Genomic DNA, 18,260 nt, shown 5'->3' on the forward strand with positions numbered 1-18,260 from the left:
TTATTAAATATTATTCTTATAAATTTTTAATTATAAACATATAAATATATTATTCTTAAATAATGTTTATATTTATAAATTTTTACTATATATTTTAAAAACTTTATAAATATTCTTAAATGCTCATATATTTATATTATGTTAATGATTTTATTATATTATATATATAAATCATATTTAAATATATAACATAAAGTGTGATCTTAAACCTTAACTCATTTTTAGTTTGGATATTTGATATGTATGATAGGATGAATTTGTGTTTAAGATTAGATTGACATATTATTATATTAATTTTATTTATTTTTATTAATATTATTATTTATTACGTCATCCGGTTCGTCTTCGGTTTGATTGGTCGAACCACGAACCTCTTCTTCTTCCGTTTCATTGTCCAATCAAATTTTCACAACCTTGGATTTACATATAAGGCCTTTTCTCTTCAGAATGAACATTCTATAGTTGATTCTTGAATAGAGAATAATCATCATCAAAATCAATTGTGTGCTTATTGTTTGAGGCTGATAATTGATGATTTGATCTCTAAATCTATAAGTGTGTTTAATGTGCTTAGGCACTTGCCCAAAGCATTGTGTCGAGTTTCCTCTAACAATGTGCTCATGCGAGCTAGCTTTAGTGACAATGCATACAAAAAGAGAATAATTGCACTTTTTTCGTGTTTACAATGTGCAGGGGTACATAAACATAATCAACCCAATCATGTACTTTGCTCATAATCCAATTTGAAAATCAATGAGTGCTAAAGTAGACTTGATGAAGCAAGTAAAACATGTTATTAATCATTTTCAATGCATGCTTTTGCAGAAGACATGTTAATGTATTCTTTATTTTAATCATCTATACCCCCACAGAAGTTGCCAACTGGAAGGAAGAGTTGCATGTCCCGCACTCTGAAAGATCATTTGTACCAATGTCCAAGCATATTGTCTGAAGAACTTGTGAAATGCATGGCTGCTATATACTGTTGGATGCGCCGTGATGCTTCAGTAAAGCCAGAAAAAGTTCATTCTCCCTTCTTATCAAGATCATCAACCAAGGTTGTACTTTCAAGGAGAGGTGGTGCCGGAGATGGCCAAGAACCGTCCTCCCGATCTATGGTGGAGATATTTTCATTATCAATGGACAAGAACCACTTATCAAGCGTTGCATATGCAGTTAGTAACTATAGGTTGGTGAGAGAGCAGGTGTTGTGTCTTTTTGTTCCATTTTTTTCCACGCTGACAAAACTAATCTTTTGTTTTTTTTTTTATTTCAGACTACTGGTGGAACAGCTGGAGCGCGTGGATGTTAGTGCTCTGGAATGTGGTGCAAAGTTGGCATTTTGGATTAATGTGTACAATTCGCTCGTGATGCACGTAAGTGTTTCTGATTAAGGCTTTGTTTGGGACGGCTTTCTTCATGCTTTTTAAAGTGGTTTTATAGTACAAAATTTTTAATTTTTATACTATAAAGCTGCTTTACGAAGCAGTAAAAAAGCCGTCCCAGACGAAGCCTAAAAAGCACCAGCTTATGAGAAGTTGAGATTTTTTTTTTTAAATTTAGGTCATTTATTACGCTTTTGTGTGCAGGCATATTTAGCCTATGGAGTTTCCCATGGTTCCTTGAGGAGATTGGCTTTATTTCACAAGGTATTATTCTTCTTGTATATATTCATGTTCAAATGCTAATCATTGAATAGTAAGCGTGGGGTTATTGTTTGCCTCTCTATGTTCAAATTGAGGAATTCCTCCACCATTAAATTTTACGTCAGGTGAGTTTTCAATTTTGATTTTTCCTATGTGGTTTAACAAACTGTGATTGTCTGTCAGAAAGCTCGCCCAGATGGCGTGCGAATGATCTAAAAAAAGGTGGGTCAATTTTGCGAGCCATATATGGGCCATTTGGTTATTAAAATTTTAAACAAGCTCATCTATAACCAAACAACAAGGCAATTATTTTAGTCCAGCGTACTTCCAATGTTAGGAATGGCGAGCAATGGTCTCAAATTTCATGTAGGTTAATCAAACATAAAATTTCGGGTACTCTCCCAGTCCATTTATAGATATTTAAAACATGTTCATTAATCCAAAAAAGTGGCATTTGGCATCCTGTAATTGCTGTACGGCATTAATTGATGCTACAACTTTATATATGATAAATACTCTAAAACTTTGGCTATTTTGCCTAGTGACAATGCAAATCTCAAATTTAAATCTAAACATTTAATTTATTTACAAACCACTTAATTTTTTAGTGTTGATAAGCTGCCTGCTACATTTTGATGGTGGTAATTTTTAACTAATTGTATCATCATTTTCATCAACAATAACAACATCAAGCCTTTATCCCACTACGGGCGGTTAGCTACATGAATACTTTTTCTCCATTGTGTCCAATTAAGAATCAAATTCTCATTTAAATCTAAAGAAAAAAGGCCATTTCTAATACTTTCTAACCAAGTATTTTTAGGTCTGCCTCTACCTTTCTTAATATAAGCCAGATCTAATACATCCACTCTCCTAATCAGGTCATCAGAAGGGCGACGTTTTATGTGACCAAACTATCTAAGACGACTCTCTCTAAATTTATCTGCCACTAGAGCTACTCCAACATTTTCACATATATATTCGTTTTATATTTTATCTCTAAATGTAAAGTCTCTCATCCATCTGAGCATTCTCCTCTCTACAACACTTCACTAAATTTTATGCTTCTCTTTTGATGTCCGACTATCATATGGCACCCTCTTTCAGCAATGCTCCTCATTCTCCACTCATTTCTCCCAACATATAATAATTTAGTTATGAAAAACTAATTTAAAAAATAAAAAAAGTTATTTTTAAATGTTTCAATCATCCCTTGCAACTGCACTATATTATTATAGGCATTCTATTTCTTAAAGGGCGTCCTCTTTTAAGTTAACAGAATGTTCTTTATTGCATTAGGCGTGTCTCTACTTTATTAAAAAATAAGATATACAAAACAAATAGGTTTTTGTTTTTTGTAGGTTACCATCTCATGAAATTGCCATAACTTGAGTATGTGCACTTGTTGATGAAAATAAGAAAGCAAATTTCTCCAGGATATTTCGCGAGGGAAATGACTGATTTAGTATTAGAGTACCGTACTGTCATGATTATGCACAAAGAGCAGTTACAATGATGAAACTGACGTAGTTTCTGTCACACTGTTTCGTCAATAATAATCTGAAAATGCTTTCTATGTTAATCTGGTAGAAGGTTTGGGCTTCATTTGGGATGGCTTTTTTTATTGCTTCTTAAAGCAGTTTCCAAGTACAAAAATTACTAGGAAGCTGCTTTAAGAAGTAGAAGAAAAGCCGTCCCAAACAAAGCCTCAGTATGCTTAGTTTCCGATGTGTTCCATTGTGATTCTGAAGATTTTGTAATGCTCATTGACAAGAAGGCTTCTGATAGGAAATGTTAGCATATCTTGTATTAGCTAGATTATTTACTTCTAATTGGAAATATGCATGCTTTTCAAACATTTTTCTCCTAGATACTTATTATCTTGCTAAGATTTATAAGCAACGTTGGAGTGTTTTGGTTTCTCGATCAGCAAGATTTACTGATAATCTTCTCCTGTTCTGCAGGCTGCATATAATATTGGTGGGCTCATCATCACTGCCAATTCAATAGAGCATTCCATACTCCATTGCCGGACACCTCGAGTTGGTCGTGTATGATCTGATCTCTGATCTTTCCTTCATTAAATTGTCTGCTAACTCTCTCCAAAAATATTTTAGATCCTCGCATTTCACTTGTACATTGGATGGGAATTGGTTATTAATATACTCAAGTTAAAGAAACATATGAAGAAATCTGATTTCATCTTTAGAGCATGTTAAAAAAAATCTCATGCTTCCACTGAATTGGTGATTTAAGATTTAGATGAGAGAGAGAGATAAAGGAGGTGTATGTTTGATTATTCGGATTTCATTTGTTAGTCTTTTTTTCTATGTTAGTGTTGCGGGCTAGAATATACACGGCGATGGAGTTATGATCTTACGTCTTAGCATTGTACGGACATCCAGCTCACACACAAAGAATACAAGATTTTTTACGTGGAAAATCCTGGAAAGAGAAAAAACCACTGGGCTTAACCCAGTTAAAAATGATTCAACTAGAATTCAAGTAGATTACAATGGGCTGACTCGTCCGTGAGGGCGATTAGATTACAAATGTCAACCGTATGGTTAAAATCTAGTGACAAATGGAGATGAAAATCTGGCATCACTTGGTGGTCCGTTGGAAGTCTAGAGTTACTTGGAAATTCGGGCGTCAATTGGTAGTCCAATGATGGTTTGGCAGAACTTCGACGTCGGAAGGTGGTTCGACAAAATTCTGATATCAGGCAGTGGTCCGATAAAACTCCAGCGTTGGGTAGTGGTCTTAAAGAACTTCGGGTGTCGGGGTGTTATGGTAGAACACCAGGTGTTAGGTGATGGTCTGGCAGAACTCCGGGTGTCAGGACATGGTCCGGCAGAACTCCAGGTGTCAGGAGATGGTCCGGCGGAACTCCGGGTGTCAGGAGATGGTCTGACGGAACTCCGGGCATTCGGTGGTGATCTTGCGGAACACCAGGCAATAGGTGGTGGTTTGTTGGAGCTCAGTGCATTAGGTGGTGGTCCTGCGGAACTCCGGGCGTCAGGTGGTGGTCCGGTGGAGCTCAGGGCGTCAGGTGGTGGTCAGGCAGAACTCCAACGGTGGTCGAGAAGGCAAGGAGGCAAGAGCGATCTCCGATCTATCTCTTTTGTCCTTAGGCTTAGGGTTCCCTTTTCAAGAGGAAGGAGGGGTCTATTTATAAACTTCATAGAGTGTCATGGCTCGTAAATAGGAGGAGAATCAAGAGCAAATGGGGAGTGGTTTGGATGGACGATCAATGTTGAATCCCTTGATCGTAAACCGTTCACTAGATATTTGAAGGTCTTAATGATGTCGGAACTATGTGATCTTGGGTTTGTTGGATTCGTCTCGTCGAGCCGCTCGATTTGACTATAAGCATGTCACGTTTGGAAACTATTTGATAATCCAAATTATGGTTCGAACCATCCAACAGCACTTTGGGCCCTTGATTTGGACCGATTTTGGCTCGGATTGAGTCGAATTTGGTGTCGTTGGGTTCATATTTCTGAGACATTCAGTTCAACTGTAAGGTTTGTTGAAATCGGAGTTCGGATGGTCCCAATTTTAATTTCGGAAGTTTCAAACCTGATTTGCCTTGAGATTCGTGACCGATCATGATAATTTTTTGATGATGTATCAGCTAGTAATATCTGCATAGAAAATGAGTCAGATGTTAGTTCTGCTATTTCCTGTTAATTTGCTGGGTTGGCTTCCTTACATTTGTTTGGATTAAAGTTTTTTGAAATTGTTGCGTAAGCCAAATTTCTACATGATGGCATTATAAAATACAACATGCATAAGGATGGCATCATTTTAATTGAAACAGTCATTCATGTGAGGTGATTTGAAATCTGGCTGCCATGAGGAAGAAAACTACATTACACAAGAGATGCACTTTATCTGCTCACACTCCATTCTTCTCATGCGGCTTATTTGGTTACATGTTAGAAGAAATGCGAGTGAGAACTGGATTACTTCAGCTATTTAGTTGATTGGAAAAGAAATATAATGCAAAATTAATGCAGTGTAAATGGAATGTAGCATGTAAAAGGAGAATAATTTAGAGTTGTTTGGATGAGTGTAAAATAAATGCTTGAAACTTTTTTTTTTTAAATGAAAATGAGTGCAATGTAAAGTCCAAAAAGGGTGGCGTTGGCCGGCGGTAGTGCCCTGCGTTGGGCGGAGGTGGGAGGTGGACAGCGGCGAGTTGCGGCGGTGGTGGGTGACTGCCGCTGCTGACATTGGTGGCTGGCTGTAGCGACCAGTGGTCAATAACTTCAGTGGTGGCGGAGGTCGGTAATGGGTGGTAGTGGTCGTGGTTAGTGGTTGGCGGCGGGAAGTGACTAGCGGCGGGAAGCGACAAAGGAATGGATTTATGATATATTTGGAACTCGTCTAAATTTGAGGAATTCCAAATAGAGTAAAAATGAACTAGTTGGTGAATCCCAAATGCATCAAAATTTTATACTACATTTGTTTTACTTCAAACTAAACACCAATATTCTTAAAACCTTTACACCTGGAATACTTTACACCCCTTTTTACTTCTGTTAAATCTCAACCGTCCCTTAGCCCTTGATCTCATAGTTAGGATGGGGATCCGTGGGAGGGTCACCTAGATCACGTCGATCTTCTTCCATATTCGGGTGATTGATTTAGGAAGGATTATATTATGGCAATCATGCATGATTTTGTAGTTATTTGTTTTTTTATTAAGATATCCCGTATAGATCTATAAATAGTAATAGTTGTGTATAATAAAATTGAACATTTTCTTCTCCAATTCTTTGAATTTAACAACTTAAAACCAAACACCCCTTAGTCATTTGATTTTAGGGCTATATGTTCCTAATCACACTTCTGAAAGTCATTAAATATGATATTCTTATGTTTTTTGAAATTTCATTATCACTTTCGCTTTCACGTGCATCCATCACCCACATACATTTATAAATACATTTAAATAATATAATTTTTGGCATAAAATGTTATAGTGCATATTCAAATTAAATACATAATATTAACAATTGAGGAAAATTTTAATTTATAGAAAAATATGTGATTACAATATAACATAAATATATACTGTGAATACTATGTATTCATAAATTTATGTAATATGCATGCACATATCTATTTGTACATTTATTTATAATATATTTATAACAATATTATGATAATATATTTATAACAATAATTAGAAAAGGAAGCATTAATTATTTCTCTAATGGACTACCAAAAAACTTTTTTATAAATGTCTCCCTAAATTTCTACTTTCAGATGTGGGAAATGTCCCTTCCTCTCACCTACATACACTGAAATAGGCCATAATAGTTGACATATTTATGCGCTCGGGCCACTAAATTAATTTCTCTTAAGTTGTTCCATAAGGCTACAGATTTTGATAGATACTGTTGAAGCATTAGAAAATCCTGTTATTTTCATTGAAACTGCTTTTAGCTTCTGCTATCTTCAACATAATTTACATGTTCATCTTCAGTGGTTTGAAGCCATAATCTCCACTGCCATGAGGAAGAAATCTGCAGAAGAGAAACAGCTGATTAGCTCAAACTTCACTCTTCTCACATCACAGCCGCTTGTTCTCTTTGCCTTATGCACTGGAGGTTCCTCTGATCCTATGGTACAGTCTTCTATCTGCCAGTTTCTGCTCTTCGTTATGTAATATATACATTCTTACAGCTCTTGTTCAGTGCAGCTAAGGGTCTACACTGCCAAGAGTGTCTTGGAGGAGCTTGAAATGGCAAAGAAGGATTTTCTTCAGGCGAACATTTTTGTAAAGAAATCAAGGAAGATTTTCCTCCCCAAGCTTCTTGATAGATATGCCAAGGAGGCCAACCTCAGCAGCGAAGAACTAGTTGCTTGGGTCTCTACCAACACGGATAAGAAGTTGAACGAAGCGATTCTGAAATGTGTCAATGGGAAGAACAAGAAAGCAGCCCAAGTCATTGAGTGGCTGCCATACAACACAAAGTTCCGCTATGTATTTGGTAAGGATTTAATAGAAAAGCCATGGTGGTTGTAAGTAAACACAGTTTTTAAATTGTTGCTTCAGTTGGTTGTGACTTCTGATAACTCGCCAATTCTGTTGCATTTCGTTCACTTTTTTTTGTTTTTTTTTTAAAGTTTCTTTGGCAGCTTTCTTATGGTGCGGAAAAATTATTCTGTGTGGAAGTCGAATCCCGTCCGGATATCTAAGCCCGTGGCTCAGTACCGCTCGGTACCAAGGTATCGGGGCTCGATACTGCTTGGTATTGCAGCTCGATATCGCTGATGTGGCTCATTCTGGTTGGTATCCAGATGTAGAGTTGCGCCCGGCGTCCGCACAGAATAATCTCTCGTGTAGTTGAGTCATTATTAGGTAAACACCTTTTGCACAGGAAATTTATATCATAATAGCTGAAATCTAAAAAAAATGCTAATTATTTATTTTCATAGGGAAGAAGTATGAATAGAAGTTTATTTTAGATTAAAATGTCCTTCTTATTCTTATATCCAAATATATTAGAGGAACGATGTCTAGTTCTTCCGCGCTTCATCTTAATCCATTGCTGTTGCTGCCTCACATTCGAAAAAAAAATTTTCCCGCTTAGAAGTTGACATTTTTCGTTCAGGGCATCTCCATCCGAACGGCAAACCAGTGTTTGCCGTTCTTTCTTCCCTCCAACCGAACGCGATACTTTGCGGCATCTGCAGGGAGGTGAACAGTGCGACGCCAATATTGGCGTCGCACTGTTCATTTTGGTGTTAGAAAATGGAGTTCGGATGGAGACAAGTTACTGCATTTTGGTGTATTACTACATTTTGGAGTGAAAAATGAGTTTTTTGGTTGGAGATGGTCTCATCGAAGGCTTCAACATATATAGGTACTATCTTTTCTAATGTTTATATCATATATCATAAATTTGGTCATTTGTTTTAGCTTTACTTAGAGCTAGATAGAATGCTAAGAGTTTTGTTTCGAATCTTATATGAACATGTGTTCGTACTAATTGAAGATAGTTTGAATATGTTCTAATACATGTTCGAACTTTGTTCGGACGATGATGTTCGAACAAGTATACTAGTTCAAACCTCTTTCAAATATGATTTGAATATGGATTGAATCATATTCAAATATGTTCGATCGTGGTTTGAAACATGCTCAAATGCTTTTATAGTAAACTAGAGGGATTGCGAGATTGATTTATTGCTTTTATAGTAAACTAGAGGGATTGTGACATTGATTTATTTCGTGAGGAAAAAATAGAGATTATTGTTGATATTTAGCTTGATAATGAAGGGAATTTTCAAGTATGTTTACTACTTGTTAGGTGTGTCAAAGATTTCAAAAGTAAATGAAGTCGCCCATGATGAGTATGGATGGAACATTTTTGAATACATGTTGTGGGGTATTTTGCTTATTGTAGTGGCATAAGATGTACATAGATTTATCTAGTAGCATTTGCGGTAGTTGGCCAAAAAAATAATGAGTTATGGATAATTTCATGCTCGAATTATGCAAGTCAGTAGGCACAGTAGAAAACTCGGAGTTTGTCTCTAATAAATACTAATGGGGTTCCCAAATGAAATAAACAAAGTTGTGTAAACCTCCATTGGTGAAGCCAAATGGTGGTCATCCAACATAAAATATAAGGCCTTCAAATGGGGAGAAGGATGCGGTGTAATGTAGGTTTATTCGATTTGGAGTGAGGAGTCATAATCAGGTTGCTTGTAATACTAAGTGTGCACCGCCTTCATAATACTTTTTACATTGCTCCTTGTTATTAAAACAACTTTTTAGCTTCTTAGAGTTAAGGAAATTCTTGAAATAACAACATTGATTAGCTGTGCAATGATGTAATGCTTGGTATCTTGATGTGTTATAGTAATTAGCTTACATTATGTTGTGTTTGCCTTATAATTTCTTATGTTATAGCTATTGTGATTGTACTCTGGGTATCAACCTTGTAACCGTTTTGTTAAAGTTGTTGTAACGTACTAATGCATTATATTTGATCTACTCTAGGCTAAACCTATTGAAATCTTATTTGAACATGGTTTGAACACTATTCGAATGAGGTTAAAACTATGCTCACTTATTTGAGTACCTTTTATATAGGGTTCAAATTTTCTCTAATATAGTTCGAACATAATTCATTCAATACAGAGTTCAAATAAGTAGTTCACAGTCAAAAGCGAGATATTTTAGTTTGAAACAAATTTTTTGATGTATTTTCGTAATAAAACAATAGTTAGCATATTTGTATAGTTCTTATAATTATAGGACGGGTGCACATACAAATATATATATATATATATATATATATAATCAATAAATAAGAAATTATATTCTAATACACTATGAATAATATTTCAATATATAATATTTTAGTATAACTAATAAATCATGATTTACTTATTATTATTATTGTGCGTATAATTTTAATATATCATAAAGTATATTATTATTGTTCCGGCTCTTGTTTACAACCGGCCTAGGGGAAAAGTATGGAGGAATAAAGGGAAACAGGGGAGATCAAAAGATAAAAAAGCCGGGGATGCCCATTTTTGAAAGTGAGGATGCACATGGGTGGATCTATAAGGTGGAGAGGTACTTCAACATCAATGGGTTGATGGAGTTGACAACAACATATATATATATATATATATATATATATATATATGATTAATTGCATTAGACTATCAGTATAATATGAAGAAAAAAATATGAATTAGCTTTTATTTTAATTAATTTACTTTATTTTTTTGTTATGTCCAAGATAAAGATATATATTTTTGTTATTTTGAATAAAATAGCATTAATGAATTAATAATACTTAATATTTTAAAAATGGTCCTTAAATATATGAATCATAAAGATATTAAAACTATATACAAATGTATTAAAAATAGAAAAAGTAATCAAAGATTTTCATAAATGTTATATCAATGCACGTTTTGTTAAAATAGGGAAAGTCCTATGCTCCCTATTAATGCATGTTATCTTTAATATTATGCATAATTGTATTAAGAAATAAAATTCAACAGAATTATATTTTTATATATAATTGCATATCCCATAATTTCCTAACAAGTTGGGCCCTAAATTCGAATTCAAAACAAAACTTCAATTTAACATTTTGACCTCCCTGTAAGTAGTTGAGATGCATTGATGATTTATACTTGTCGAAGATGATTGATTTCTCTCTCTCATTCATATGAAAATTGATCAGTTCAAAATCTTGAACCCGCACTAAAAAAATTGCTATTTATTTAAGATCATCTATGAATGGGAGACGAAAAATTTGATAACAAATCTTTCAAAATTTTAAAACTCCCCATATAAGAAAATCCTTTAAAAAATTTACAATGTTCTCATTCCCAGTTAGAATTTTCTTTGTAATTTTGTCTAAGGTATGGGTTTTGGGTTACTACTAAGTAGGATTAAATCTCTATACCCCCCTTCTTAATGCAATCCTATTTAATAAACTTAGGTTATAATTTTAACCTCTAAAATCTCTCTAGTATAACCCAAAAAGACTTAGTCATGCCTTGCTTAAACACCAAAAGATCCAAATTCCCTTAGGTTTGTCCATTCTATAATGCCAATGCTAATTCACTAGATCAACACCTTTGCTAGAAACCCTAGGTATGATTCAAGTTTTAGAAACCCCTTCTTAGTATAGTCATTGAAAACCAATAAGAGTCTAGCCTTGTTTAGACATCTGAAGATCCAAAACCTTCTCTAATTTTCTTGATCTACTGTGTCATATATGATTCAGTAGATTATTACCTTGGCTCTGCTTAATAAACTATTATAAGTAGCACAAATTGTTATATTTGTTAGTGCTTATGCTATCAAATCAAAGATCTTGAATTCGAAGCTTATATATATGATGTGTGTGTATTTTCATTTAATTCATTTAAAATTCTAAAAAAAATTATTCTAGTTATTGAACCTAATATTTTAAGAATAAAAATTAAGATTGAGTTAAATAATTAAAGTTTTTCTCTATTTGAATGGAAGGGCACTCTAATTTATCAATATTTTATCTAAAATTATAATTAAATTTATTCAATATGAAAAAAAAATTAATTTATTTTCCCCAAAAAAAAAAAATCAATTTCCCTAAAAAAAACTCATTACGTGTCATATTGTCACTGGTTGAATGAAAACATCTAATCCCAACGCACCGCCGAATCGTTAGGGTCCGCAGCTGACATCACTGACACGTGCAAGAAGGAGATGAAATGGCGCGCCCGTAAATCTTCCAAATCCCAGGGGCTAATGTGCAACGCAGTCTATTCCCGATTACAAAAAAAGGCTGGAGTTAGTAGATTGAGAAGGAGAAAGAGTGCTCCGGCCAGTTGCGCCTCCTTCTCTTTAGACTGTGAAAGACCGACGATTTGTGGGAAAAATCTCGGAGCAAAGCCGGTGGTGAAACTCGGTTCGACCGCCTCGCGGCGTCCCACGATGTGGAGCATCGGGGTTAGGGTTTGCTTGTAGGACAGGCTTGAAGAGATGACATCCGCCGCTCTCGGGAAATGAGCCGTGGGATCGCCGTTGGATTCGGGGTTCGCTAAGTGAACGGCCACGATTGGGTCTCCTGATGGAGGGGAGTAGCACCGCAGGCGCTCTTTCTCTGGTATACTTGCTCTTTTACACTGCCCCTTAGTTCTTACTCTGCTTCACGCCTTCACGGTCTGGGGTCTTGCTTCCGCCTTGAAGCTACTTTTTCATGAATTAAGTTAGGGTTCGTTGCGGTCTTCTTTTTTATGTTAAAGTTCCGGGGAAGGCTTCGTTTGATTGTTTTGCTTCTGTTTTCTTTTTGAAGCGCTTAGGGTTTCCTTATGTGGATATTATTTTGTGGGCTCCGGGAAGGAATTGTCGTGGTTAGTGATGGTTTGAGCCGTTGTTCTGGTGATTATGCGGGTGATTATGCGTTGATAGTTCTTTGGCCATTTTGTTTACACTGGCCCATTTTGATGCGTTTCACTTTATTTTTGTTAAGTTTCCGGGATTGTGATTGCTGCCAGACAAGCTGAAAACCTTTTTTTTTTTGCTTTGCCAATTTGTATTCTTTTGTAGACCAGAAGAATTGTTGGGACCAATCTGTGAAATTCTATTATCTGCAATTTCATAGTGATCGGCTCTTCCTATCAATGAAAGTCCGGAACTCAGTGTTTTTAAACGTCTCACTTAATTAATTTCTGAATTTAGCACTTCACTTTTCCACTACTTGTGCCAACTATTTTCAAGCATATCTTTTTAAATGACCTACTTTGTCAGCAGCTGTAGCTCTTCTATTTGTGCTGTTTTTGTTTCACATTAATATTTTACTATATAGTCCAGGTAAATAGTAGCATAAATTTTCTTTGAATTGCAATGTGTGGAGGTGTGATTAATTTTGTTTTGAGGGACAAAATTGAGAGTTGAACTTGTGTCTCTTTTAGATTATGCTTTGTGATAGAAACCGTTTCTTCTTGAGTCAATTTCATGTCTATATGTATTTTTTTCCCAAGGTTTAAGCACTTAGACATGCATGAGTGGCTTTTTTGCCAAGAAAGAATGAATTATTAAATGTACATCTTCAATATCTGCTATATCAATGGTAAGAAACATTCAAATCCAGTTGGTTTTTGTTTGTTTCTTATATGCATCAATTTGTTTCTTATACTGCTTTAAGGGTGCTGTTGGACAAAATGATTGGCTGGTTGATTAGGAATTTCACAGAAATAGCTTTAGATTTTGTAAATGTGACAAAATACTTTAGAATTGTTGAACTAGGTTAAGAAATATTTATAGGCAAAGTTTTCACAAAATTTCAATTAGTACTTAAAATCATGGTTTAAAATTGCGCAATATGAGGCCCGCCTTTGCATATTTTTTTTTTTATGAGGCTTGCGCCTCAACTTGGTTGAGGCCCGCTTAGCCTCACTGGCATGAGGCTTACGCAGTTACGCCTCATGCTATATATATTAAAACTTACATAAATATTGAAGTAAATGCCCGACATTGGACTCTATAGGAGAGGAGGAAGGGGAGAGAGCAGTTCACCATAATGATGATTCAAATGAAGAACCCCTTAGTGATGACAGTACTGATGACTTATGAGTTCTTATGTGATATGTCATTGCTATTTATTTTTGAAAATTGGAATTATATGTTAATGAAAAGAATATTGGGATTTGGGAAAGATAGAATTTTGAGATATTTTGATTTCACTTCATATCTTATGTTTTTTTATGTTTTATATTATCCACTCATTAGTATATAAAAAATTTATCATTTTATGTTTACGCAATCTTTTGATTTTGAGGCTTACGCCTCAAAACGCCTTGAGGCTTATGCCTCGCCTCACGAATGAAGAACGCCTCAATACCTGAATACACAATTTTAAACATTGCTTAAAATGGACTATTTTTGGCAGTGCATCTACTCAAATTTCAGTTTAATCTCCTTGATGCGTGCTATTTCCAGCAGTACTGATAAGATAAATTTTTTGTTATGTTCAGGTGGACTGCATGTAGTTAAATACTAACCTGATGTGTGTTGATAAATCAAGAATTTTAAATTATGTCTATTTGAAATCCTACAAAATTTGTTTTTCTAGAAATAAAAAAATGACTGAATTTTAGAAGGTTTACAAGTTATGATCAAAAGAGTGAAGCCAAGTCTGATTAAGTAAATAACTCAATTCTTGATTTATAAAGGTAGCAGATGTAGACAGTTCTATATTAATGGAAATGCTGGAAGTGTTTGTTTGTAAAGAATAGGTACTTTTATTATTGGACTTTTGTATAAATATGTGCTATGAAGTAAGGGAGTATAAAATGATGGATGTTTGTGGACATGATGTTGACCAGGTGTGAATTAAGAGTGGAATATTAAGGTTATTAGTGAAGATGTGGTCTTATTTAAGTGAAGTATTAAGGGGCTTGTATGGTAGGCCGAGAACACGATGATTATGGGTAGTTTTTTTTTTAAATAAAGGAAATAGGTGGATATGAGAGCTCGACCAATGTCTTTGGCAGTGATTTTAATGTTGGGTGTGTGTGGGAAGATGGAATACGGCAAAAAAAAAAAAAAAAATTGCAACCCATAGTTGGCCTATAAACCTCCCATGGCCATGTGATCATTTGAAAGAATTGGTTGATCAACTATACTTTCTTTTCACTTTTGTATAATGAGAGATTCATATAGAAGATTAGATAGAGGCCTAGGTTCTTATTGAATTTGTTGAACTCACAAGTTTGGTTCAGATTTTTAAATGAAGGCAAAATTAAGGAAGAATTTTGGTAAATATTGCATCTTTAAAAATTTAAAGTTTTAATAGTACAATCAATCACATTTGACTTAATATTTATGTGGAGATGTCACCGCTAATATTGTGCAGGTTTGCCCTTTATTTATCCATTGATTCATAAGCAAGTTAAAATGACTCCAAATAGCTAGGGTAAGTCTAATGATGATGGTGATTCCTAGTAAGAAGATGATGATTCTGGTTAAAATCCACTTTTGTGATATTTCCTGTAGAAAAATTACTAAAATTTACAAAATAATTCACCTGAGAACATTATGTATTTTTTCATTAGTGTTTCCTGAAAAATATTTTGTTCTTATCACTTTTGTCCATTACCAAACTTCACGCATACAAAAAATGCCTATTGATCCTAAAGCTTGTGTGAAAGTTTACATCTACTATAGATGTTAGCTACTTAGCTTTAAACTTTTAGGTGATCTTTTCCATTAATGTGAAATGTGGATCTTTGAAATTAGACAAAAGTGTTGTTGGGGCCAACTGAATAATTCTTATTTTAGTTTTATCAAGTGCTCATCTTACTTTTAATATTTAATTTACTAATGTAAACCTTTGTTTCTTTTAACAAAGGAAAATGTCAAGATAAGAGTATGCATTTGGTATGGGATGTAAATTATTTGGTTGTTCTAATAATATTGTACTTATTTCTTTATTATGGATGTGTGGGGTGGGGTGTTTCTTAGTGAATTATATATATATATATATATATATATATATATATATATATACACATATATTATTAAAGCAATTGTAGTTGCTCACCCCGCCTCTCACCCATTCGAACAACCTTCTCCCCTTCACAATCTTGACTCACCCTATTACTTAGCACGTAGCTATGTAATTTATAAATCCTTTTGCTCTTGCACGCGATCTCCCTGCTCGTATATGACCATCCCCAACCTTGATTTGCAACGCTCGCTTCTCTCAATACATCGGATCCCATCCACAATCACGAGCCAACTACTTGCTCACCCAGTCCCATCGGCCCCATTATTATTGTGCCTACCTTTGGGCCAATTAATTCCTCCATGATCTAAGCTCAAAATTAGCTTCTATAACTCTCTTTCTCGACGTTGTCATTGCATCCCAATCTCCTCTTAATGAATCAAAACTATCTTCCACAATTGGCACTAAAATCAAAATTTGAAGGTACCAACTATTTTTTGTGTTTGCAGGTCTTTTGCTTTCTTGTCGGTTCTCGTAATAAACACCAACGCTTTGATGCATCTCTCTCATAAATCCAAGACATGATTAATTTTGATTAATGGAAAATGCTTACTGCAATTTTTTTACCTAGCTGTTGAACAGTCTTGAACCCTCCATTTCTTTCGCAGTGATGTTTTATGACGCTTCTAAGAAGATGTGGGACTTTCTTTAATATTTCTATTGTGTATACTCTTTATTCTAAGCTTTTTTATTTCCAACAAATGCCATCTATATCCAATAATACTACGGCATGAGAGGAGAATGGGATGAGTTATTATAGCATTGCACCTTCACTACTAATCAAATTATTTGATGAAAATCGAATGAAGAATATCTTATAGCCAAATTTATTTTCGGCTTACATCCTTCCCTACAAAATGTTCATTTTCAACTAATGGTAGACTCCACAGTTCCCTACAAAATGTTCATTTTCAACCAATGGTAGACTCCACAGTTCCAAATATTGCAATCAGTTCTCTCTTAGGTGATTCACATAATTTAGCTTTGTATGCTACAAACTCCAACGGCTGAACAGTCACATTAGCTGCTAGCTTTACAAGTGTATATGTGAGCCATGGATATGATGGACAAATTGGTGTACATGGCCATGGCCATGTACATAATTCATTTTGCCCTTTTTGTAGTTGCACCAATCATCCTCTTAAATGTTATCAAGAGAAATTCAATTACACCTCTATTGCTTAGCATACTATAGCAATCCAACCCTTGCCCACAATTTTATTGTTTCTATCTCTCTAGAAGACTATGACCAACTACATGAATAATAGACACTTCTCTTTACCTCTTATGTTGTTTCTTCCTCTTGATTTTTTATTGTTGTTTTCTCTATTTGTACACCATAGATTTTAAATTTGGTTGTTTCTTCTCATATGACGAGTGATCTCCAATCATTTAAATCTCTTCAAATGTCATGTTTTCTGATGGTTCTATCTTTCTATATATTTTTCATTATTTTAAATTTCTTTCTCCTTTAGATGCTCTATATGCACCATATTTTCTTGTCAACCTTTTGTCTATCCATTTTCTTACAAAAAATCATAGCTTTTTTGTAATTCTTCTCATTGTGTTTTTTTTTGGTACTTAAGCTTGAGAACAATGATTGATGGAGGTATTGAATTTGATGGAGTCTACTACTTATTGAGTGATGCCCCTTTCACCCTTGCACTATTATTTTATATCAATGGCATTTTCAGTTAGGCTATTCTCCTCTCAACAAAATTCAGGATTGTTTATCGATCTCCTCATCTCCTTCCATGTATATTTTTCCTACTAGTGAGATGCGTAAACACCATCGTGTTCTTTCCTTCTTCTATCAATAACCTTCAAAGTCTACCTTTTGGGTTAGCTCACTTCAATATTCTGGGCCTTACTTTTTGTTCTTATTCAATCATGATTCTGTCATTTTTGTCATATACATTGATGATTGTTCTATTTTAACTTGGTATACTTGTGCAATTATCAATTTGCAGACCTTCATAATTTTCTAACTTTTTATCAGGAAATAAAAATTATGTAAACACCACTATTTACTTAGATATTGTCAGGATTTTAATATTTCATTTGAATATTCCTTGTCAGTTCTAGCTGATGTAGTCTTGATACACTACTATCTAATCAATAATGTTCCCTCTCCTCTATTTGCTAATTTTCTCTTGATCTCTTTTCTTTATTCCAAGCAGCTTATATTCCCCTTACATTGGAGATATTTGGGTGTTTTTTTTTTGCTTTGTTCATGCTTTTCAGTGACATAGTAAACTCTCCACTTGTGTCATTCAATGTATTCTTCTTAAGTATTTCCGCATTAAGACTTCTGCTGATGTTACTTTTCATGAGACCTTATTGTTCCTATATGTTCTTTTCTTACCCTTCCCCTAAGGTAGCTTTACCATCTATTTCTTTTCCTCTAAAAGCTGCTATACCTTCTATTACTTACCTCTACCACTCTACAGGTTTACTCTCAACAACCTAAACCATTTTCTACAACACCTTCCAAAATGTCAGATATTGCTGAGCATCCACCCATTGATGAGTTTTCTGATCTTCGTTTATCACTTTTCTTATGAAAAGG

The 18,260-nt window shown here is 34.6% G+C and overlaps 2 protein-coding genes across 9 annotated transcripts in view; both read left to right on the plus strand.

Annotated features, from left to right (window-relative positions):
- The window catches only part of LOC110101098, a 35,220-nt gene extending 27,444 nt beyond the window's left edge, over positions 1 to 7,776 (plus strand). For 2 of the 3 annotated variants that reach the window (XM_020828873.2, XM_028695085.1), the window contains 6 exons: positions 873 to 1,189; positions 1,277 to 1,376; positions 1,590 to 1,649; positions 3,611 to 3,697; positions 7,144 to 7,284; positions 7,360 to 7,776. In XM_020828873.2, coding sequence (XP_020684532.1) covers positions 873 to 1,189; positions 1,277 to 1,376; positions 1,590 to 1,649; positions 3,611 to 3,697; positions 7,144 to 7,284; positions 7,360 to 7,686 — 1,032 coding nt within the window. In that variant the 3' untranslated portion in view covers positions 7,687 to 7,776. Of the gene's footprint in view, positions 1 to 872; positions 1,190 to 1,276; positions 1,377 to 1,589; positions 1,650 to 3,610; positions 3,698 to 7,143; positions 7,285 to 7,354 lie in introns of all 3 variants that reach the window. The other variant, XM_028695086.1, reaches the window with a different exon arrangement.
- Positions 7,777 to 11,967: 4,191 nt separating this feature from the next.
- Positions 11,968 to 18,260, plus strand: part of LOC110101097 — a 56,399-nt gene continuing 50,106 nt past the window's right edge. For 5 of the 6 annotated variants that reach the window (XM_020828863.2, XM_020828868.2, XM_020828864.2 and 2 more), the window contains exons 1-2: positions 11,968 to 12,289; positions 18,142 to 18,259. The gene's annotated coding sequence lies outside the window, so the exon portion shown is untranslated. The remainder of the gene's footprint in view (positions 12,290 to 18,141; position 18,260) is intronic. The other variant, XM_020828867.2, reaches the window with a different exon arrangement.

The sequence above is a fragment of the Dendrobium catenatum genome, unplaced genomic scaffold (assembly GCF_001605985.2).
Source record: "Dendrobium catenatum unplaced genomic scaffold, ASM160598v2 fragScaff_scaffold_621, whole genome shotgun sequence".
Lineage (NCBI taxonomy): Eukaryota > Viridiplantae > Streptophyta > Magnoliopsida > Asparagales > Orchidaceae > Dendrobium > Dendrobium catenatum.